Source organism: Chroicocephalus ridibundus, chromosome 2, assembly GCF_963924245.1.
Source record: "Chroicocephalus ridibundus chromosome 2, bChrRid1.1, whole genome shotgun sequence".
NCBI classification, from domain to species: domain Eukaryota; kingdom Metazoa; phylum Chordata; class Aves; order Charadriiformes; family Laridae; genus Chroicocephalus; species Chroicocephalus ridibundus.
The window spans coordinates 142,726,306-142,751,631 of record NC_086285.1 but is presented as its reverse complement, the minus strand read 5'-3'; the positions used below and the strand labels follow the sequence as shown (position 1 = coordinate 142,751,631).

At 38.8% G+C, this 25,326-nt stretch overlaps 1 protein-coding gene across 2 annotated transcripts in view; it reads left to right on the top strand.

The window, feature by feature from the left end:
- Positions 1-25,326, top strand: part of TRIQK (triple QxxK/R motif containing) — a 63,541-nt gene that overhangs the window by 32,613 nt on the left and 5,602 nt on the right. For both annotated transcript variants that reach the window (XM_063327188.1, XM_063327189.1), the window contains one exon: positions 15,663-15,748. In XM_063327188.1, coding sequence (XP_063183258.1) covers positions 15,663-15,748 — 86 coding nt within the window. The remainder of the gene's footprint in view (positions 1-15,662; positions 15,749-25,326) is intronic.

The window sequence follows — 25,326 nt, the reverse complement described above, 5'->3', positions numbered from 1 at the left end:
ATAAAGCACTAGCCCACCACGGAGTGAAATGTCAGTGAGTGCTTTTACCACACTCTGTAGCTCTTTTATCATAAGAAAAAAAAAAAAAATTACCAATTAGAACATGAATGTTAAATTAGCATTGTATTTCTGCCACACCTTTGGATTCTGCACCAAAAGAACTTAGTAACTCAATGTAAGTCTTCATTTCATGTATGTTTCATTCAAATGTTAGTTGCAGTAATTTTGTTTTAATAATTTAGTGTCCTCTATTCTGCATATGCAAAATCCCTTTGCTAAGTTCTTAGAAGTTGACATAATCAGATCCACTGGCTTTTTCTTGGATCTAGGAAAAGTATGTCTGTCATAAGGACTGCATTGTTACTGAAAATGAAGTTGTGTCTCTTTTCTTCTGAGGAAATGAACTGTTGAAAAACAGGCAATGGGGAGGGTATGTGGCTTTGTTTTGCTCTATGTTTCTGTATCTATCTATCTACAAAATGACACATTCAGAAAAACAATACGCTCCAAACGTGAGACAAACCTCTAGGTTGTGAGGAACTGAAAAATGACTCTGAAAAGGAAATGCATTGACTGGTTTTCACTCTGCATGCTGTGTATAATAAATGTGTCCTTTCTGGTATATTTAAAGAACGGAATCAATCAGAGCGAGAACTGTTCAGGTAGTTTACAAATAACCTCTCTCATCTGTCCTGAGCAATGCCCGTCCTGTCAGCGGGGAGCCCACCCCCACAGGAGGTGGGGGATTCTCTCTGCTGATGCCGCACGTCAGGACTCTCCCCCAGGAGATGCACTTGAACTAGGACCAAGTCACTGGTCACCTAATGGTCCATGGCTGCAGTTGTGTGTCCTGTATCACATGCTAGACAACACTAGGTGACTCTACACGATGGGGCTTCTTCAGCAAGGGAAGAGAGGAGGGAGCATGGGGTTACGTAGGACCTTTGTGATCAGAGCAGTGGCCTTATAAACAGTTTGAGAGGAAGCAGGCATAGCTAAAAGTTAGTTTTCTGTTTGAATCTGTTTAATTTTGTATGGTTTTAATTCCAGAAATGTAAATTGCTTTGTGCATGGGTTTATAAATATTTAACACACATTTTTAATGAATAAGAAATTGACTTTAAGGGTCAGTAGCAGATTCGGTTACTTTTTCAGGTACTTTTTTTAATTGTTTCTCATTATATTTGTAGATGTAATTTTAAAATCTTTAAAAATAAATTAATATAGGCCATCAGAGAATCATTTCTAATAGATAACACTCATGAGTGTTTTTCACTTCTATTACACCATTAGACCAGGATCTCAGGGTTTTTGATGAGTACCAAAGTCTTGCAAGGAAAAGAGATTTCCCAAGGTCATACAGTAATTTTTATGGAAGATTCAGGAATAGAAAACACCTCCATGCTTTATCTACTCTAATCAAATAGTTTTCCAGATGGTAGACTATTTTCCTCAGCAGTCTCTCCAGCTTTTTTGTATGTTTCCTACAAAAGGCAGCGTACTTAAAAGATCATCCTGTGGAATAAAGTTTAGGAAAAAATGATGCTGGGATCAATCTTTGTTTCTTTGACAAAATTAGCCTAATATATGTCTTTCACTATTTAAGTTGTTTATAATACCGTCATGTTCAAAATAAGACTGTTACTGAAACCAACTGACTTTATTCATTAAAATACAACAGAGCACTGATGCTGGTGCGAATGATGAAACAAAAAATAAACTCATTTTCAGATAAACTCATTATCATCACTCTGATAGCAAAATGATTAGAAAAATACAGCATTTAAGTTACTTGATAAATTTATATGCCTAAAGAGGTGGTGTGAAATAAAACCTAGCTATTCTTCATTGTATATTGAAGATTGCAGTATTTGTGAATGATAGCAGACATTCACCTGTAAGGCAGCAAGTCCAGTCGTGAAGTCAGGAGTAAAATGCCAGTATTTTACATGTTTTAATACACTACATGCATACACGCATAGTTCCTTTTCTATGAGCCTTCAGAAAGGGAAAAGGATGGAGTAATACGTCTGGAAAAATAAAGATAAATTTTAAAGTTAACCACCATCCTCTGTCCTACTATCTTAACACAAACAAGGATCTCATCCCTGGCTGTAGCCCAGTTCGGCTTTTGAAGGTAAAATCCTCCTAAAAAGTCTTCTAATATAATATGCCTTCAAGACATTATTACACCTTTAGTTCTGAGGTCCATAAACCATTACTCTGGGAGTTCATAAATATGCATTTCCTTTACACTTTTGAGTAAGCTGCTACTGCTGTCATTCACTTTTAGTTAAGACCTGTCAGGTGGTGTTTCTGTTGAAGGAAAGAAGTTTAAATTATGAGCGAACTGAAGATATGTGGTTCTTAGGAGTGCTAAAATTATGAGTGAGTTGGAGAGATTATTCCTCACAAGTAATTTTAGGATCCCAAGGGATAATGGTGATGTGTACAAGAGATGCTCCCTTCTCCGCTAATTCCATTAAAAGCCTCTGATTTCGGCATTGCTGGAGTGAGACTCCGAAAACCTGTTTTTCCATCTTACATAATCACTTTCACAGTATCCTGTAACATCCACCTCTGCTAAGACTGTCAGTGCATTGACTCCTCGAGTGACAGTGATATATAGGTCTGACAAAGCATCCTTCGCAATATGCTTCATTGAAGTGCGAACTGCAAATGCTGACGGTATTACTGGAAACCTTTTACTTAGGCAGAATTAATAAATTACAAGTTGTATTTTGGGATGGTCTTGTAATACACAGCTGGTCCAGAATGATATGACTTACTAGTAAGGAATTACTGCATCTTGGCAGACAGCATCCAATTTATTTTCAATTCTGAGAAAAGTATTATCCACTGGATAAGGCACTGGATCAGGAGTTAAGGCATTCAGGACCACAGTTGTGCCGTTCTTCTCGTACCTGACCTCATGCAAGTCTCTTCACCCAGATGTCTTTTCTTCCTTCTCCTACTCTTTCCCTTTTTAAACGTGGCTGTGATCGTTCACAGGGTATTCCCCTCAGCTCTTTCGGCTTCTCCGCTCTTAGGTGAACACCATGAATCCCATACTTGGACTAAATCCATAAATTCAGTCCATTACCCACAAGTTCTAGCTCCAGTCCAGGCTTTTTTTTATTCTGATTTGGGAAGCTTTTCTTTAGCAAGTTGTGACCAGTGGTGAATTAATGGTGAATCAGTCTGAAGCAAAGAATGTTTTTAATCTTGGCAGCAAGGACGCAAGCTAACGTTAAAAGGGATTTCAGCTTAACAAGGCAGGTGTTAGAGAGAAGTGACCCTAGCTTCTCCCGAGCTGCATGCTCTGAGGCTCTGTCCCTGGTTCATCATGGGACTTTGTCAATGTTCTTTGTTTACTGCAAGGCTTTTTTGGTTTTTCATAAAATCAGATATGTGATTTAATGCTGGGTGATGTACTAATCACGTTCAAACACTGCCATCCTATCATGTATGTGAACAGAAAACTGTGAAACTGTTAGAAACAGATGCGATGTGGTGTCTGTGGTGGAAGTCTGGTTCTTTCATATGGCTTCGTCCGTTCTCTGAGTTGCTCAGGTTTTCCATGCCACCCGCAAGACCTCCCTGTTGCAGCTGAGGAAAGGGGACCTGTGGGTGACAAGTTGTGTCCTTCCCTTCCTGGGCTACCTGTCACCATCCCTCCTCTAAGCAAAGTCCCGCAGCAGAATGGCTGGTCACGTTTGGCTGGGGAGGTCTGTGGCTCCTGGGAGGGTGCTTGTTGGAGGAGCAGGGGCACAGGAGAAGGGATGACTCCAGATCCCTGTGGTGCCACAGTCCCACTGCGACATCCTCCAGTGACAGGCCCCAGTCACCTAACAAGGTTGGACACATCAGGTAGTGTGGGGTTAACTACAGCAGAGGGAGAGAGATCCTCCTCTCCTGAAACACCGCTGACCCTTTATCCAGAAGGTTTAATATTATTATTACAGTAGTTGGTGATGTTGTGGTGCTTATTTGGCAACCGCTGTTGTGAATGGCTCAGTGATATTGGCTGGCAGTAGCATGATATACACCAGAGTAATTTGGAATAAATTTAAAATTACTGGTATTGAAAAATCTTCAGGCAGTGGTTGGTTGGGTCCTGTTCACGTACTCAAGAGGTTAAATTTATTGCCAGAGATGTGGTCTAGAAGAGTTTCTTGCTGGTTCAGATAGGTGAGGGCTATTGAAGGGGTTCACTTCAGTGGGGAATGAGGGAAGGGGCTATTGCTTTCCTTTTGATCATGGTGTTAGAATCATTTACATGTGTGTTGGTTTTTTTCCTGAAAAAAATACCCCAGTAGGGAATCTTTCACTTCTGCGACCTCCGTTGCTCCTGTTCTGTTTAAGGTCAAAATAAAGTAATTTATGTAAGACAACAGGAGAAATTTCTGGCGATGTGGTTGCAGAGGTAAGAAGAACAGAGATGTTTTGTGGATCATCTGTTACGTGGATATGCTTTATTGTGGGCAACTGAATTGGATGACCTGGTCATCAGTTTCTATATTTTCCTTTATTGTCTTTAAGTGCTCTCAGTGGAGAACTATTAGTAGTATTTTCCTACTTTCCTGCCTAAGCAGAGGCTAGCTTTTATTGGAGCTAACCTCTAGTAATTATAAAGCCAACATCACAATAACAAGCAAACAGATGGGACATGTAATATTCATAAATTATTGAATGCGGCTTCCTCATCCTTCACAGTAAGCTCTTCAGGACAGGGACAGGCAGTGTCTTGTAAGCACCTACAGTACAACAAGGAGGTAAGCAACAGCCAACGTGATTTGTCAAATCAATTCAATTTTCTCCTCTGACAGAGTAGCAAACCTTATCGATGGGGAAGAGGAAGAGGTGCCATATGCCTTGACCTTGTCAAGGCTTTTTGACAGTGTATTCTGGTAAACAAGCTAGAGATGCATGAATATGAAGCTACTGCAAGATGGGTACCAAACTGGTATGAAAGCTGTTCTCGGTAGTTGTTAATGGTTTATTGTCTATTTGTACAGGTGTAATGAGGGATCCATAGTGGTCTGTCCTGCACCCAATATTTTAATTGCAAGTGGGATAATGAGTTTAGTTTGCAAATTATACCAGTATGGGAGGCAGTAAAGAGATAAGAGTTTAAGATTAAAATTCAAACTAAATTTAAGAAATCGATGAAATGGCTTGGAAAAATAGAATATAATCCAACAAGGAAAAGGGCAAGATTCTTAACTTTGGTATAAATAATCAACCCACAGACTGAATATGGTTAAGAAATGCTTAGGCAATAATTTTGGAGAAAGGGTTTGTAACAGTGAGCAGAGTCACAGGCAGACTGTGATTGAATGAGTAAGGGGAGTTTATACATGAAAGATACCAATAAGGCCTCAGATGAAATGCTGTGTTCAATTTGCTACAAAGATCAGAAAAAACATCCAGAGGAGAGCAAGAGGAGCCCGGAAAACAAAGACAATGTATAAAAACCTTAATGTAAAGAAGAAAGGAATGAATCAACTGTCCTCCAAGTCTGTGGTGGATATGACAAAAAGTAATGTGCTAAGAGTTCAATACGGGAGATTTGAGTTAGATATTAAACATGAGGACACTTGTCATGATAAACCGAGTGGAGCACCATGGGAAAGCTAGTGAGGATGTGCAGTCTCCGTTTTTAAGGACTTGTTTTTCAGTGACTGTGTAGTCCCTGTGTGGAGCATTGTTGGTGGATGAGTCCTCCAGGTTGGCATCTGTGACAACAATGTAATCATCTCTCTTTCTCTTGTCTTTGCTACTTAGCTTCTGCTATACTGGCAGATCCCCTCCTGTTCAGCGTTTCTCCCCTATTAAGTGCGCTATGAGTACACCTTCAGACGGGATATATTAAGAGTCTGAGGCCTCAAAGGGACAGAGATGGCAAAGACTTTGCAGCTTTGGAACGATGGCACTGCATGCTACCTCTGTCTTCCTAGAAAGCTCTGACCATAAGTCTGTTACCACTTATTTTGAGGTATATCATATTTTCCTCTATTTGCAGCCAACAAAGTTAATAAAATCAGTGTAAGCCAAATTGAAGGTGGGCGCAGTCCGTCTCAGGCAGAAAGACTCTTTATTTGCTGTGTGTCCCTCTTACCATGCCTTACGATGCCTTTTTCACACCCCTCGTCATCAAAGATAGTTTGATAGTTCAAAGTATGATAGTTTCCATTGTCCAAAAATCATCTAATCAAATATTTGATAAAAATAGGGCTTTTAATTGCATTAACGGTAGGTACTTCGCTCCTAAGCAGTAGTGGTTTTGTTTTACTTTTCTCATTTTCAGAATTCATATTCAAACATGGTTGATTATATGAAAATGCATCTGTTTGTTAGCAGTTGTTCCATAGCAGAGTAGTAAAAATGTGCTCAAAACTACACGTGCACATCAATGCATCTATATATTATATAGGTGGAGAAGAAAAGAAGCAAAATACCTACCCAGTGATCTGTTTCAAATTAATTGTGTTAATTTATTTTTAAGAAAGGTATTTAATGTTTTCGTAGTTGCCTGTTTGAGTAGGAAACGTTAAGGAGATTGCTGGAAAGGTTAATTGAAGAACTGCCATCGTGTGTGTTAAGATACTCCTTTTACATGGAGCTATTACTTTTTAATAGCTGTAGGCATGCACCTGTTGGGCTTCAGCAAAAGACTATAAAAGATGATTTAGCACTGAAAGGCTTGAAAAAGGACTGCCCATCAAATAGTATCTAGTAAGCATCAATATTTTTAGGGCTGTTCTTCAGATCTTTTATTACGGTCTTGCAGTTAATTGAGTATATACTACAGCTATTGAAAACCATGAAATCAGCAGACAAACTGGCTGATTTAAAGTATGGATGTTATTTTTTGTTTCATGCATTATTGATAACCAGTTTTCTGAATTTCTTTTCTTAGTTGCTTATATAGATTTTTAAAATATTCCTTAAAAGAAGTATCAGAAAAGGTGCTAATTTAAATATGTTCCTAATTACTCATTACAATCAGCGTATGTCTAATACAAATTTTAGACGTAAAGCATTTCTGTAATGAAATGTTGCTTTTCATGGCAACTCATAGCAAATTCTGAGGGATTTTCTAAGGGATTCTAAGGGGTATTACCAGATTTCCATTTTGGAATCAGGGAAAGATAGCAATAATTATATGGGTATATTTTGGTATACTCAAGAATGCTTTATATTTTTATTTTTTTTTTTAAATCTTGCATGCAGCATAAAAGGAACTTATTCATTTTAATGCATCCTTCTTGTTGGCTTAAAGCTGAAATATAGTTGCTTGAAAATTAATTTACCCCTCATGAATGACTGGTTGGATTATCTTCGTAGCATTAAATGTCAACCCTGAGCTCAGAGCACATTGTGTCTACGGTAAAAAGTTGTCCCTGAGCACTTAATGTTGTGTTAAATGATGATGTGTCCTTTGCAAATGTATTATTAGTGTCAAGCTGTTCCGTCTCTCAAGATTGAAAAATGGTCAGTGATTTGAGCTGCCATTAAACCTGAATAAAATAGAGGCAGGCTGTGGGGGGGTTTCATGCCTTTTCTGAGTACAGACATACTCTTGAGTAGGTATAAGACATACCAAAATGTTTCTGTTAACCTAAGAGTCCAAAAACTCCATTTGGAATCACAGCAATTAAAAATAAGAAAATCTCACTTCTGCTTTTCAGGAAAGCAGTGGTCATTGAATACATCTGTGTGATGCTGAGAGCACGAGAAACAATAATAAATACTTGAGAGCTTGGTCTTGTTTCCGTAGATGTGAGCTACAGTTGTCACCGATTCTCAAACATAGATTCTAATGCTGTTAATGATGTGTGATTTGCTGTCCGATTTTAACTGAGGTTAGGCCCAAAATTCCTGTGGAATTTTGTTTTTGTGAGGTTCCTCTAGCATCTTAAATAGTTATTTCCAGTTTTAAGAGTTACAGCGTTATGGAGGGGGCATGCATGCTTAAGATGTGTCGTCTGTGAGTAGAGTTTCACAGAGTTTCACTGGATTGAAATTCTGTTACTCAATGAATATACGATGACTGGTTTAGAATCTCTCAAAGATATTTAATCATCTACTTCTGTATATGCACCTTAGAAGCTAGGTGCCTAGGTACCTTTATAGATCTGGGTGATGTTACAAAGCACTTGCGAAAACACCTCTTTCCCCATGCCAGACATCTAACTTGCTGGCATTAATAAAGGCACTTAAAGGAAAATTCCCCTACTGCATATAAGATGATAGAGCCCAGTTTTGAGGAATCCCAGGGCATGCAGGAAAAAAAATAATTATATTTCGTATTAAAAAACAAACTACTGTAAAGTTAAGGAATTGTTGAACGTACAAACTGTTTTGAACTATTTAGTGCATTGACTTGCTGTTTACAGACCCGACTGAATTCCTTTGGTGCACTTTGGTTACATTAAGGTATTTCAGACAATGCGATTTTATGGCCAAATTCTCCCTGAGGTGTCAGCCACTTAACTGGTTCCAGGGAAATGTTCCCTGATGACTGGAAAAGGGCAAATGCCATGCCCAACTTCAAGAAAACTAGGAGGACATGGATGTACTAGAGTGAATCCAGTAAAAGGCTATGATGACCATCTGGAGCACAGGGTGTACAAGGAGAGAAGAGAAGGGTCAACTGAGATGTTATTGCTGTCTACAAATATTCAATAGGAGGCTACAGACAGGGTGAACCCTAACTTTTGTCAGAGGTGCGCAATGGTAGGACAAGAGGCAAGTTAGAACATGGAAATTCCAATTAGGTAGGAGAAAAATGTTTTTACCAGAAGGATGGTCAAATGTTGAGAAAGGTTGCTCAGAGAGATTGTGTAATCTCCACCTTTGGAAATACTCAAAATTCAGCTAGACAAGCTCAGCTAGACTAGCCGCTTGAGCAACTGGAGCTAAATTTCAGGTCGGATCTGGTTTAGAAGTTGGCTCTGTTCTAAGTGAAGCGTTGGATCAGATGACCTCCGGAAATCCCTTCTAACCTAAATTGTCCTATGAGACTGTAGCTTAAAGCCCCAGGGACTGTAGCTGGTACACAGGAACAGTTCTGAAGAAGCAGCATGATAATTATGCTACACCTTCACAACAGTGCGCCTGTAGTACAGACATAGCTAGCTGGCTTGGGAAACACCGCAGCATAGCTGAGCAAGGGTGGAATTAAAGCTGTGATTTTAGATGCATTTTGCAGTCCCTTCATGGGTCTGTGATGTTCCCTGTGTAGTACTAGTAATACTTAAGATTATTACTTTGAAGGTAATTTGGCCATGTCTGCAAACGCACCGAGAGTCCACATAAAATAATGTAGGAAACCAGTTCTCCTTCTCCACTTGTCCTTTAGATGTAGCTTCCTTGGCTCAGATTAATTTTGCTTAACCTTAGAGGTGAAACCAACCCACCTGACTTGGGTGCTGGACATCTCTAGGCTCTCTCTGTTGGTGGTGACAGTAAAATAAGCGCTGCCAGGGAGCACTTTCACAGAATCACAGAATGGAATGGGTTGGAAGGAACCTTCAGAGATCATCTAATCCACCCCCTCTGCCAATGCAGGTTCACCTAGAGCAGACGGGACCCGAACGCGTCCAGGCGGGTTTTGAGTATCTCCAGAGAAGGAGACTCCACAACCAACTTTAGGCTGTCTTAGACTGCTGTCACTCAGTCTTTGGAAAAGTCTCTCTATGGGAAGTAAAGGGAGACCTAAACAAGCAATCACCTAAAACTGAAGTCAGTTGCAATGGTTGTGACCTTCTGTGCCTTGCATGTAAGGAGGTTGTGGAGGATCGTGTGACTGAGCCTTCCTCCATCTTGGACCTTCGCCTCTGCCAGTGAGATCTAACGTTTCCTTTCCCCCTGTTACAGCAGGGAAGAGGAGGGGATGCTCAAAGTCGGACTGTGGAAACCCTGAAAAGACTAGAAGACCGTTTTCTTGTTCTGTGTTTCTTCTGTGGGGTTTTGTGGAGGGTTCCTGGAACCTTCGCTAATTCAGATCAATAACGATAATAAGAACATTGATTTTAGCTTAACTAGGTGGGTGATTTCACACTTCCAGTTTGACAGTGAAGCTTGCCACAGTCTGTCTCTAGTTTCCAATTAGCTATGTATACATTTCAGTATGGGTTTCAGCATCAATTACGTTAATGTACTTTATTTAAACTACAACTGGTAACTAAAATTTATCCAGTACTTGTAGTTTTATTACACCTTAAACAGTGCTTTAACACATGAAGTGGATTGCTACTGTATGGAAAATGTCTTACTAAGTTTTGATTATGACTATAATACCAGCACAGAAAGATTCAGGACAGCAGTTTGTTGGTTGTTACGAATTATAGTTAAAGTGTTGAAAGGAATTTTAAACCTGTAATGTTGATTAGCAAATTTTACTATCTGTCAGGTTTTTTGGCATGCTGTAAATAACTCATCTTCAAATAATTTGTCTGAGTAATTAAATTTAGATTGCACATTTCTCGTTTCAAATATTTTGACTCTTATCTATTTGCTTTTCCATTGTGGCTTAATTGGTGTGGTCTATATAAACGGACAATAAATTTATATACCTTTGTTATAAAGATCAGTCAGTGAATAGAACTTGGTATTCATCCCAGACAGAATTATGATTGAATGTATTTGCAAGATTAAAGCACTGAATTTACTTTTTTCTAATTAAAGGCAATTAAAGATTTGCAGACACAAATAAAAGACAATGAATTGAGGAATAAGTGTAGGAGCAAGTCCATTTGCAGGTGAAAAGAAGTGCCTTTGAAGCAGAACCAGCTGTATTTTCATTGAAAGAATAACAGTTTAGGAAGCTTTTCTGCATGTGCTTGCTTGATAGCATAATGTACTCATAAGCAGCTTACGCAGTACAGTATTCAGAAAATAGCAGTGCATTAATTTTTAAAGTAGCAAATGCAGGCGAAGAGCAATGCTGCCACATGATGATAATGAAGGTGGATATTGTAAAGTCTACTGAGAGAAAAGAAAGCAGGGAGCTTCCGAAATGTGAACATTTATAAAACAATAACTAGATATTCATATGATAATAAGCTTGGACAGCAGCATCAACAAAGGCCAAAGATGCGGTCCTGTTTCTGCTTAAGCCTGATGAATTGAAAAGCAGAGAGGCAGTCTTTAGTCTGGTATTCAATTCCAGTAATGAGCTATTGTTAGAATGAAAGAGTAAATATCTAGAAGAGTTGTGAATCTTAATTTTTTTTTGTCGCGAAGTTATTCTGTAGATTTGTTCAGGCTGTATCCTAAACGGCAGCATCTTTAAACACAATCTTAAATGTAGACAGTTTTCTTAAATATAGTGCTCAGCATGTTACATTCTCAGTTACATGTGTAATGGAGCTCGGTATGTATGCAAAAGTACAGTGTTATGCATACTACCTGCTAATGTCACAGTATTTCTTTCTGTAGACTGTAAAAAAAAATGGTCACCCAGAACTTAATGAACTTGTCTAGCTCATATGTATTATTTAGTTTAAGTTTTGCACGGATCATGGTGTCATTGGAGGTATAGTTAAAAAGAATACTGAATATACAAGATCAGGTCATCTCTAATCTATTAAAATTATCAAATAGAAGATACATGGGACCTCAGTTTCCCTTGTGAGTAGAGATGAATCACAAAAATTCCTGTGAAATCCATAGATTTTTAATCCTAGTTACATGAGGAGAAACAAACTCCTGTTGCATATTGTACAAATCCCTGATATTTGCTCTGAGGGAGACACTTTGGCATTTTTCACAATGTAGTTGTGGTTAGTAGCTCAAAAAGTCCCTATACTTCACCCTTATCTACCCTTTTCTAATCCTACAGCTAGTAGAATAGTCTTCATTTCTACCTGTGGAAAGTTTTCCAAGCAGGATCTAGAAAGAGGGCACAACTCAGCTGCTACTGAGGTCACTTTGCTATCAAAAAAGTGGCAAAAACTGCGCAAGAAGGATGGAAGGAAGGGACGGGATGAAAGGTAAGCTCTGGAGAGCTTCTGAAGGGCAAAGGCAACTTCAAGCACTGAAATGGAAAGGTGGATGATCTTCACACCTGGTTTTGGGAGGGACTGGCAGGAGGCAGGACAAGCGGAGGGATAATGGCTGTAGTCAGTAAGAAAAGTTGCCATATCGTGGACTAGTTCTTTGGCCTTAAAAATGGAAAGAAAGTGATGGGCTTGGGAAAAGTTGTAAAGAAAGAAGTGGAAAATTTGAAAAAAAAAAAAAGGAATTTGTGGTAGTTATAAAAAAAGTTAAGGAAAGCTGACACTGGAGTTTGAGAGAAAAGATGAGATGACGAATTGATAACATTAATGAGGAGTAGAAGAGGAAAGGATTTTGCTTAAGTAATACAAAAAGTAAGATTTGGTCTGGAAATTTTACAGTTCTATCTTTTTGGCTTCTTCTTCTTCCCTTTGTATGTTCCCTTAGGAAAACTCAGTGTCTTGAATAGACATTGGGTAAAGCAGACAAATAGGGCTTTGTCTGATAAGTTCATCTTAACTGGCTTTGATGGTCACTTCCTGGGAAGGAGAAACAGCTTAAGCTGATGACTCTGACAGATAAGTGTATAAGAAAACTTGCAGGATAAGTGAGATAAAACTAGAAGGCATTGGAAGTGTGAATATACATATTCCAACTGGTTGAATTTGCAGGCCCAAAAGAACGTTTGGAGCCTGTATTATTTATTTCTGCTTGTTTTCCAGGTGGTAATGATCAGTATTCACGTGGTAGGGGCTTTGCGTTTCATAGTTCTTTATAGTCCTGTAGTGCAGATGTCTTTCCCAAGGCCTCAGAAAGTTCAGATGTTTTAAGAGTCTTTTAGTACAATTGCTGAATCTGGTTTTCATTACAAGGAACTCCGCAGATGCCCTTTTTAAACTTTTGCACTTGGTGGACTCAGACCGTTTCCCTACCATTTTTTTTTTCCTTTTGGCTATCACATTTAAGCAAGGAGAGTGGTAAATTAGTGGCAGGTGCATAGATTTGGAGAACTACCAGCTCTAGAGTCATTATTAAAATAGCCTATTTGTTATATAGGGGGGTTAGTTGTTCATATCAGATTTAATATAAATCTGGAAGTATTTTCTAGATAAGTAGAATCCAATCTTAGCCATAGCCACCATACTGGAATGAACAGTAGCAGAGTGCTTGAAACCAAGGGAAAGAACACCGATAAGCCTTCCCTTTTCTTTGATAGACTTGGTCCTGCTGATAGATGACATTCACAGAGTGGGTCCCCTGTGCAATATTTACCCCTGCTTGTGTCATCTTCACAGTTGAGCCTCAGAGAGGAAGAGGGAGAATGGGCAATGGGAGGAAGGAGAGGTGTGTTTCAGTAACTGACTTTTTTACTATTCCTAATGGGCCTTAAAAAGCTTTCTAGTTTTCATTACCTAATGCCGTTGCATCACTGGAAGGGAAACCTCTGACTGTCCTGCTTTACTTACCCGAGATGGGAGAGCAGCAGAACTGAATTATGAGAACTGAAACTGAACTTAGCCCTTGCCAGTTGTATACTTCTAAACGAAGGTATTTTTCATGCTTAAACATCTCAGATGGATAAATTTCTGTAGCATGTTCGCAAGTAAGTAAGAACAGCTGCATCACTTTATTGAAAGTTGGCTCCCAACAAACAAACAAAACAATTCAAGGCTGGGGTACGTCTATGCCAGCTTTCAGCCTGGAGTGAATTTTTATGAGTTATAAACTAACTCCTGCCATTTATAATGGAAATTCTGACAGCTCTTAACTATTTCTTAGCAAAAGTATGACTGCAGTACTTCAGGGAGAAGAAACAACGTTCGCTTTCTGGCTGGCTTTGTCTCGTGACTTAGGCATTTTGGTGGTTCCTGCAATTCTTCCCCTAACTGTTCAAAAAGATGACTGTACTCCTGATGTGTCCTATTATCAGATATCATTGACTTCTGAGGAATAATGCTGCAGTGGTCCTGTCCTGAAAATGGGATACATTGACCGGATGAATATATTGGAGCATCAGACATAAATAGTCATTTTGTCATCTTTTCTTCACTCTGTCCTCTAAGAAGGTTCCTTAGATATATGGCTTGTTTGGCTGTTTGGTTTTTTTTTTCCAATAAATATGGTTTCAGTTATTTTTCCTTTTGTCATTGGGTATCTTCTGAGTTATTTCAGGTCTTTTATGAAAAATACCTAACCAAAGGATAATACAGAGACCTTCACAATATATAATTCCTAGGGCTGAGGAGAGAATATACAGTGAAAGCAAATTTGTAATGCAAGTTCAGCATCCACAATATGCTACAGAGAGGAGCTCTGCTTTGAATATGAGCAGAGTGATAGAAAGAGTAGGCAAAGGCAGAGGTGTGTTTTCATGAATCTGGTATATCACTGGAAAAGACCTTTCTTTTCCACTTCATGCTTCAGAATTTCACCACTGCACTATAATATCCCAGTTTTGAAGGTGCCCATAAAATGAGAAGATTGCACTGTTGACTATGAATGTAGGCTCACTCCTGGTTGAGCAAATGGGAGTGTTGCATACACAGTTTTAGAGGAAAAGTTAAATTATTTGAATATAACAATAATGAAAGCTAATGTACAACTAGGTAAAATTAGTGGTTTAAAAATGGCCAAAGACTTCTGCTTTGGGCATTGTAGCTCAGTTTTGGAAACAGGCAAGAAGGCATGTATGCATTAGGGGGGAAACGGAAAGGACTTTTTGAAAAGCCAACGTGGTTGTGCTGAGGCTCTGCCCCTTTGAAACTGCCCAGTTTCTTCACAGATTCCTCTTTTCTTTCTCCTCCTTTTGTGACTGTATCTGTACCATGACTTCTGTTGACTTAACGAAGCTATGGTTAGTAGTACATAGCACAGCAGTAACAGGCCCTTCGGACAGCAAAAATATCCCATGTGTTTTATGCTTTATTATTAAGTTGAGATAAATGATGTATGCCATTTCTAAGTACTTGCATGTCCTCCTCTGAACTCAATTCGTATGGACTCACAGTAACCAAGCACTTGGCTGCACTCTGTGGCTGCAAGACATAGTCCCCATAAGTCCAAGGCACTTCTAGAAGATTCTGTGTAACATGTTTCCACAAGCAGATGATGTGAAGCAATGGTTTTATTAGCACTTACTTGGGCTGACCTGCATGTCTCTGAGTTCTGATGCTTGCAAATAATGTTCCAGTTCAGCATGATGAAACATTTACACTCAACATAATGTCCTGTATTATACATTTATACGTGCATTAGAGATGACTAACCAACAAGAATTATAATGAAAATTTTGTTTTGATTGAAATGTGAGGGGAAAACGGCATCCATCTCTAATCTACTTACTTGCTGTCTGATGCTTACTGAACACTTTAATAAACATTGTACTTGTGGATGGCTGTCCGTACGTGTATTTTGATGTCCCTCTGGAGTAATAGGTTCTACGCTGATTTGTCGGCTCTTGTTTGTTGCTGTCATTGTCTGTGTTAAAGGCTGTTGTTCCACGGATTGAGCCCCTGTCTTACAGAGTAGCTCCTGTTTGAAGTGCTGGACTGTGAGGTGTTTTCAAATGTTAGATCTGACTTTTCAACTGAAATAATTGCTGACAGTCTCTATATCCTTTTTGCATCATTTTCATTAAATGTGCTTTTCTACTCTAGGAAAACAAGATTATAAGAAAACCAGGCCTATGTTAAGAGCTACAAGATTAAAAGCAGAGGCCAAGAAAACTGCACTAGGCGTAAAGGTAGAGATCTATTTGATAGCTTATACCACCTTTCTGTATGTGCTGTATCTTTTCCCCATAGATGTACTATGTGAATATTGATTTCTGAGAGATATTGTTTATGACACTTCAAAATCTAAGTGGAATGCCAGAATCTAAAATATTTATGACGGATTGCTTTTACTTAACCCTAAAATAACTAGAATAGTTGAAATGCTAAAAGATTTTAAGTAGTCCATGTCCTTGTTATGATGCGTACATACTTACTAATAAAGTACTGTATGCTTAGAAAATTGATCTTTTCAGAGAGCCTCTCAACGCACAGAACAAATGCTTTCACAATTTCATATAAAAATTACAATAAACATCTTCCTTCTTCCTCTTCCTATCCTGTACCCAGGAGTAATTTAAAGACTGGGTTTGTTAAGTATTATAAATTCTCAGCATCATTATCTCAGACTACATCCTTGTTTATTGCCTCAGACTTGGGAAAAGAAGGCTTAACTAACAGCAAAACACATGGAAAGGTACTGAACTTTATTTTGGAAATGTCCCTTTTTCAGGCATGTATGAAGTCTAATAATGACTATTTGATCACGGCTGTGAATGTGAGCAAGGAAAATATTTTGTGCTATCTACTATCCAGTGTGTCATCAAAATGGGATGTATCTGAATTCACATTATTGAAGTTGCATCCAGTATTTTTCCCTCACACTTATTTTGGAATCAAATTGGCAGCAAGGGTAAAAACTGAGCAAAATAAAATGTGGATCAAATACCTAGGTATTTTAGTGAAAGAAACTTCAGAAACGTTAAAAGGAGAACATTTTCTTGTTTCTGGCAGATGAGAAATCAATTTTTTCAAGTTATAGCTTATAGCAAATGCCAAGGTATTACTACCAAGCTGTAACAGCTGTTGAGCTGCCAGATGATGTATTTGGTTGTCTTCCAGAATTTGCTATTATAATCACGAAACAGTGCTTTCTTTTTGCTCCTGATTGCTGATCTCGATCAAGCATTACCGTGCGATGCAGTATGTTTTCACAACATAATCTCCTCAGTTAGTGCTGTGTGTCAGGTTTTAATGAGAAAAAGTAGATTGCCTTTTTTGTTTAAAGGATAGATTATTAACCTTTTGAGTTCAATGTTTTTTCCTTCTTTTCTTATTAAATTTTACTATTTCTTTTCATTTTACTTTCAATGACATGACCTTTTAAACGTGATGTTCTACTTGGAGACTTTTACTGTACAGCCTAGTTTTTTTAATATGTGCAAGTTTTTTGCATGCCTTTCACAAGTGAGGAAAATATGAACCTCGGTCCTTCAAAACCTGGGGTTTTTTCATTATTTTCTTAAGTAATGCTTCCTTAAAAATGAGGGAGGATAGGAAAGCATACGTGTAATCGTATGTATAATCAAGAATCAAGTATTAGTGAGTAAGGAAATCAAGAAGAGTTCATTTTATACAAATATGTTCCTGCATGTTATAGCAGAGCACCAGCTGACTTCCAGGTAAGAATGAGTTTTGCCATTAGGGCTCACACGTGCTGCCCAGGCCGTGGGATGTTGGGTTTCTGGGGTTCTGCTGGTTGCAGGATGCACTGTCTCAGGTCTGCAATTCTGCCTCCGCCTTTAAAAAGAAAAAGGAAAGAAATTCTTTAAAATATTGTCTTCCGGCTGTAGCATTTTTTGCACGCCTGGACCTTAAATTAGGACTGTGGATCATCCCCAAACAGATCGCAGTCATTTGCTTTGCTTTCTAATTGCTGGGGAAAGCTGACACAGCTGAAGTAAAAGGGAAGGTAAGTTGGGCACTTAAGTTGGTAAGTTAGGTAAGTTAGGCTTTCGGGGGAAGGAGAGCAGGGCCTTTGTGTGCATCCTTCTCCCTGAGCCTGCTTAATGCCAGCAACCTCAGGCTTACTCAGCGTTACACCAGAATAGGGGCGATCCCTGTAGAATAAAGTTCTGCACTTCTGCTGACAGACCCCGCAGCGCTCGGCAGGGAAGCGAGGCATATTTAATGTCTCGGGGTAAACTTGCACCTCTTCCCGTCTCGCAGTGACAATTCTTCACCCTGCTCTATCCCTCCAGCTCAGCGGAGCTTCCCCGTGGGCAGTGGATGTGCCTGGAGTGTCGGCAGGGAAATCATCCTCCCTACCCCAGGGGTCGCGAAGCCCCGTAACCTCTTCCTCCTCTCTCAGGCAGGGCTTGTTTTGCTCAGTCCATTGTTAAGTTCCTCCAGCTGTCCCGGAGCAATCTTCTTCCCTTCCTCCTCCACACCTATCCCAGATACTCCTCTGTTGTCTTCTGGATAAATTTTGAAATAAGAAGTTCTTGAAGTCTCCTGCTGAGTGTGGCAGCAGTGTGTTAAACCGCTCCTCATGTCTGTGGCCGTCAGAAGACTCAGCAGAGTCAGGTCCCATCAGGTTATGTACCTTCCTGAAGCTGTTTTGAGGCTTGAGTGTGCGTTCCTTTAATTGTTTCCTAATATTCAGAGCTTTTGAGCATGCCTGAGCTCTTCCTTCGGGAAGGTATCGTCACAGTTGTCACTTCTTATTAACAAAGTTTTCTGAAGGTGATGAGCGACATGGTTCACCTTCCAAAGCCTGGGATTTTAGGCTTTTTAATATGATGTAGGCCCCGGTTCTGTGCTGTGACAGTTGATTAACTTCAATCCCTGTTGAGGGAAAAAAAGCGGTGTAACTACAGTGCAATGAAATAAGTAGGCAGCACTTTAAATAGAAAGGTCCAAAGTTCTTGTAAGTCTTTGAGAAAACACATACATATATGTAGTTACCATACATTTTATTTGTTTATCCAGGTTTCAGTACATGATGCAGTATAAAGCATTTCAAAATATATTAACATTTCCTTATAAAAAACTAAGTTGCAGTTAATAAAAATATTGTAGGAGAAGGATATCCTTATCATACATGTAAAAGTACAAGCTCTCTGGGAAAGAGGAATATTTTTATAATTCTGTGAAATACCTGCCTCTAGAGCTGTTTTGCACTAGTGTCCCGAAGAGCTTATATTCCTGGCTGTAACCTTGAGGTAGTATTTAGGGGGAAAAGCAAAAGAGGACTGGAAAATAGTGAAGGATTTTAGTCCTTAATTTCTATGAAGGTAATGAAATTCAACTGTTGTGTATTTCACCATGAGAGCTGACAACATTCCCTTAAAAAAAAGGCCCTATAAATGACATAAAACTTTTCCGAACCAATCCCCCGGAGATCCTTCACATTTCATTGCTGGCATACTAATTAGCTTGTCTTGTCAAACTTTGATTGCCTTGTCATTTTAATGCAAGGTTTAAAGTAACAAAGTTTCTTTCAGTCACTGGCATTTAGTATTTTTTAATTTCCCCAATGAGAGATTTTATCCACGTTGATAATGTCAGAGAAGCAGCTAAGCACTAATAACTATCAAAAGTTAATTCAAGCAGGGTGACCATGCTAGTATTTGGTGTGTAATATTTGCTCTTTAAACATGTTTTAAAATTAAATATTGTAGCAGAGCTATTGTGCTGGCTCTGTTTTTATATGTGGCACCAATGCAGACAGTGCCAAAATACATGGTATCTCTTGGAAAAGCAGGACCCCTCTCTCGAGGAACAAGTCGTAGAGAAAGTAGTAAGCTGTACGTCTCACGGTGTTTGGATAAGACAAAATTCTTCGTAGCAGTACCAAAAAGGGAGCCTCTGAACCTTCTCTGTGTGGTTGTTTTGTTGTCCCCCCGTGGGGGGCTCGCACTGGTGGAAGCCCACCTGCTCGCCCTGGCCAGGTGGAGCAGCAAGGGTTCTGCACCATCGGGGCTAACGCTGCTCTCGGTGGGAGAGGAAGAGGTGCCGGCAGGAGGGCGGCAAGCAGAAAATGTTTTGAGGAATGTGGAAACTCAGCCCCAGATAGCTGGGGTTTGGTACGCCGAGGCTGAAAGTAATGGGAGTTCTTGGGAAAAGATTTTTTTCACAGGCTGCAAGAATGAATCAGTGGTCCGTGGGCTAGATGATGAAGATTTCTCTCTTGTTGAAAGGTAGACACAAGTCTGAACAGTAGTATTTTACACCCACTTGCAAAGACATAATTGACTGCAGAATACCACTCCATAGAGATTAGCAACGTAGTACATTGATTGAGCTAAGGAAAAAATGTTTCCTAAAAAAGTGAGATTTTACAGTCTGTCATTCTTTTGCATATCTCCTTAATCTATTGTGTAGCTGGCTAGCTCACTATTAAGAGTTTATCTCATCTGGAACAAGTTATGTTTGAATAGATAACAAGACATTCCTAGTGTATTTTGGCAAAGGGTTTTCTCTGATTTCATGCTGCTCGTAATCTGCTAAGTTAGTGAACTACTTTGCCAAGATAATTTGGGAATATAGTTTCATAGCTTTGCAGAAATTAAGGCCACAAGGGACTATTAGATCATTAGATCTGGTCTTCTATGTGTTACAGATCATAAAATTTCAGCCAAATACTTTCTAGGAAGTCCAAGCACTTTATAATGGCCAAAACACGGGGTCTTCAAACCAGTTTATGTGACTCACATAAAGAGCGGGGCAGCTTAATGTGCCACCAGTGAACAGAGTGTGGATTCCCAGTGATCCCAGTAGTCAGACCTTGATAACTACCTTGAAATGGGAGGGGAAAAAACCCATACAAAGAGAAAAACAAAATCAGATTGCTCCCATCTGACCCTGGCCTGACCTGTCCACATAAGTACAGTAATTGTGGTGGTTTGAGCATGTGAACAAGAGGCACCAAGCAGGAGCATTTTCTGTACCATCTTGGAGCAGTAGTCCGTCTTTCTCAGGCTTTGTCCTCTATTTATGACCAATCTTTAACACTTCAAAGGATAATTGGCAACAACTGAACCTCAAATACCAGAAATTAAATCAATACAATTGGAGGAAAATTTCCTGAAAAAGAAGGAAACTGCTTTTGATCCTATACGGAAAAGTCTGAAGCATGAGGTGCCATTATTTTTAACAATCTGGTTCTTGAGGGGTTCGGAATATAGCACTGACCGTGTAAGTAATCCCAGTCTTCCTAAGGTCGTGAAGGAGGGGAGCAGCCCAGAGGGCTGAGTTCACCCACTCCAAGGCTGGCAGCCAGGACCTCCTTTTCACACAAGCCCAAGTTGAAGTATTCTTCCCAACAGCTAAATAAAAATGCACTTTTTTTGAGAGATCTGACCAGAAAAGCCTCCCAGCCATGGAAATCCATATTTTCCCCAAGAGGTAACTGGAATGTTCAATCATTCTTGCTCCTGGGAAGTGGCATCTTATTTCAAGACTGAGCTTATCTAACCGCAGCTGGACCGTGAGAGGTTCTTATAAATAAGATAGAAGGACCCCACACTGTGAAGCGCCTTGCTTAAATACAGGTGTATGGTGTATATAGTTATATGCTGTAACCAAACTACCTCTCATTCTTCTCCGTGATAAAATAAATACCAGTCATCACCCTACTGGAAATCCCTCTGCCTTTGTACATGCAGAGATCACACTGAGGGAGCGGTTACCCCTTACATGCAAAGACCTTTTTAGAATCACAGTTTTTCAAGGCAGAGTCCTCCACTTTGTAAGTACTAACTACATATTTGATACCTGTATATATTACCTTGCATTTATCTGCATTAAAATGAATCCTGTTGCTTTGGGATCACATAGCCAGACCTCTTAGATGACTCTGTAATAGTACCTTGTTCTCATTATTTGATACAATTATGATCTTTGTTCCATCTGAAATTTTTACAATTAAAAATTTATAACATAAAAATTACTGATAAAAGTTAATAATTACTTTTGTTACGTTGTATTAGATGTAGAATGTGCTGCATTAAGGAAGTATACATCCATTTTTAAATATGATTTTGTTGAAACTCTAAAAAATGGTGCCAGTGAATATGGAGATAAAGTCTTCCAGTTAGAAATTATACGGGATAAAAAGGTTGGTTGTCAAGTCCATGTGTGTTTGTTTTATTTCTACAGGTATCCTTGGTCAGCAAGATTTTCTTTTCATCTCTTTTCAGAAATAGCTAGGGATAGTTTAGCATTTCAAAGACAGCAATTTGTAGTACACTTTCACCTGGTTTTAAGCTGCTTTCAGATAAAAAAAGGTACAGTTCTCTTTGGAGGACAATTAAAAATACGTTAAAAATCCAAAATTTCCCAAAAGTGTGATATTTCTCTGTATGTGTAAGATATGATGCTGTCATACACAGTGTCCAGATTTGTGTTATTATAACCAACACTTTTTCCTCAGCCCTATTTTTTCATCTCCTGATTAATCTTGTTTAGATCCCAACTCTGCAACTTGCTCTATTAGGGTGAATCTGAGGACATTATCCAAGTATTTTTGCATGAGAGACCTAAAACTGACAAAAATGATAGGAGAATTAAATGTACGTTATGATGTAATGGCGTGTGTTTCCTTTATGGAAAAGTTTTTGAAAAACTTAACCAAGGTAAAATCAGTAGGGTTCTACAGACATTATTCTAAGTATAAGAGAATATAATAGAAAATTCTGTTCCTTTTAAAGGCTTCTTTGACTGTACTTGGGGATTTGAGAGCAGGGATGTTATTTCCTAGTGTTCTGTACCGTGTCATAAAAGAGAACAAAAAGGAGAAGCAGCCCTGTGATCATTTTAAGTTTATTTCTATAGGACTTTTTCTATATTGGTTAATTATTCATGGTGAAATCTTCTGAGTAAATGGATTTCGCAGAGGGATGATGGGGCTGATCCATAAAGCGCAAGAGAAAGGGAGCTGTACATTCAGAGCGGGGAGTATTTTAACATTTCATTTCTATGCATGGCTTAAAATACAAATAGCAAAGCCTGATAAGTATAAAACAAATTAAAATGACAATATATACTGTTGTTGCAAACACAGTGTAGTGGTGTAGCATCTCATTTGCTATCTACATTGCAAAATTTATGTTTATAAAAGTTCATAAACTGGATACAATTCTTAAGAGACTACAGATCCCTAGCTGAGGGCCAGGTGTCCCTCGTTAGGCTGTTTATTTTAGATTTTTGTTACTCTGCCTTCTTCAGTAACTCAAAATTAAGGTTCTTGCATAATTCACAAACCTGGAATTTCAATAACCTTTTCATTCCCGGTATTAATAAATATTGACCCACCCAGTTCCTAATGCCTGTGTAAGGAAAGCGGTATTGTTATCTCAGTGTTATTCGCTGTAAAACTTAGGCGGAGGAATTAAAGAACTACTCCTGTCAAAGCAGTTACTGGGCAGCCTGAGAATAAAACCCAGGATTTTCACAGTTCCGCTTCCTAGAAAACAAATCTTTAATGCAAACATCCCCCCAGATTTTGCTGCTGCTACCACAGCGTTTCATGGGGAGACTGGGGAGAACGAACAGAAAGGTGAACCTATTGTAAAGCAGAAAGGGTGGCAAGCGTGGCATCCAAACAAGGGAAGAAAACTTTTTAATACTGGAATGAATTTGCTCTCTGTGTCAAGTGTGAACGGTGCCTGCATTGTACGGTTTTGTTGTCCACTCTCCTGAGCAGATGGAGCTTGCAGTTGTATGTCACTTGTTTATTACATCCTCTTAAGATTAGTAGCTGTGTGGCCAGATGGGTCTGGGAGCACAGCTGTGGATACAAGGAAATAAATGAAACCTGTCTGATGCTGCCATGCCCTTTTGTGAGATACTGACGTGTTGCAACTGCAACAAAGCAAAAATCACTTTCCTTTAATATATTAGTGAATTAGATGTACTTTCTTTTTTTTTTTTAATCAAATCATAAGAAATCAGGAGGATGAGATTCAGAGGATGATATAATTCTAAGAGGAAAATGTAGTTGAAATCTGTAGCAAACAGCCTCAGCAAATTTACAGGAGCAATTTTAATGTGGTAAAATAAATTTAAAGTACATCTCAATTAATCATCCATATAAAATGTAAAGCGAAGGTTTCTATAGAACAAAGACTCCTATAGAGCATATGCCAACTAGGCAGTAGTATTTCAAAGTTTATTAGATGGCATATGTTGAATTATTGATCCAACATTCTGATAAACTATATAATGCATTCATGTAAATGCAAATGAAATGCTGTTCTATAGAAGAATGCCAGATTATGGGCTAGACTTTAAAAAATGAAGCTAGCACAGTTTTAACTCCTTCATGGCAGTGGACACACAAAGTTGGTCACAAAGCCACCACCGATCTAGAGATACTGGATGGAATTCATCCTACACTGCAGGTCTCCACACCAGAGATATCATCTCCATTCCCCTTCTAGTCTAAGGGGAGAAATAGGCATTTTTAGGAAGAATTCATCTGACATCTTTAGAGGACATGATGAATCTTACACCAAAGAGGGTGAGATGCTCCCCTTGGGTGGTAAAGGATGTCTGATTGTCTAGATGTGGTGTAGGCATCTCCTTTCAGTCCCACTGGCAGAGTAGATTTGACGTGACATCTTCTGTACCAATTCAGATTAGTTGTTATAAAGTCGCTGAACTGTTTTTTTCTCTCCTTTTAAGTATTCAGCTGGATTCTTCTGATGCGGATGGCTTGTAGGTTAATATGAAGCTGAGATTTGGAGGGGAGGTTGTTGCTTCTTTTTGTAGAGGGAAAAGGGTTTTGGGGGCTACAAACTAACCTGTTCCTTTTGAGCATGATTTTAAAAATACATCATGATGATAAGGAATGAAGGAGTGCGTGTTTTTAGCTGTGGAAGTGGCACTTTCTGTGAGCTGAAGGAACATAAGGATTTTTCTCAAGTTTATATTTCTTCTTTCATTGTCTAGCAAAATGAGAGTCAACACTATAGGAAGTGTGCTGTGCCTTCCAGGAAAATAAAAACTTAAAAATGTGAAATACTGTGACTTTGAAAGAAGTAGTGTTATAAAGAGGGTGATCATACTATGATTTATTGTATCTGAGATCTAAAGTTGGAGCTTAACAGAGTCCAGCCTTAAGATAGAACATGATGATAGGCAGTCACATAATGAGTGTGACGTGTAGTACAAAAACATTTTTCTGCTTCTGAAAGCTGCTATAAATCATGTATACTTTGGAAGACTCTTTTATGTTAATTAAGGAAGATGCAGCAAGTTGCAATATTTTATGGGAAGAGAGGCAAGTGCAAATTGTTGTGCTTTTTGCCTTATTGCAGAGGGGAAGGAAGAAAACTTTCATCCAATTCTGAAGGATTTTGTAGCTCTATATTGTAATGCATGCCAGGAGGTTGGGAGGTAGAGGTAGCAATTTTCATTGACTTCCACCATACTGTGTTTGCTTCATTAAAAAATTACAAATTTGTTGGCAAAAAGCAGTAACATATTGCTAGAAAACATCAAAATTCACAGTGTAAATTCATAACTTAAATTTGTGTTCAAAACTGTGGTTTGTGAATTCTGTCTTTTCTTTTAAAAAGGAAGGAATAGCATAATAAAAGGATGTAAAGCTCCTATTTCTAGGTCAGACCAAAGATCTTTAAGCCAAATATCCTGTATCTGGCAGTATATCAGACTTATGAGAATCTTTATTAAGTGGATGGGTTTTATAACATTCTGAAATGGTAATCGCAAAGAAGAAATCATTAAAGTGTCAGTGCCTTAT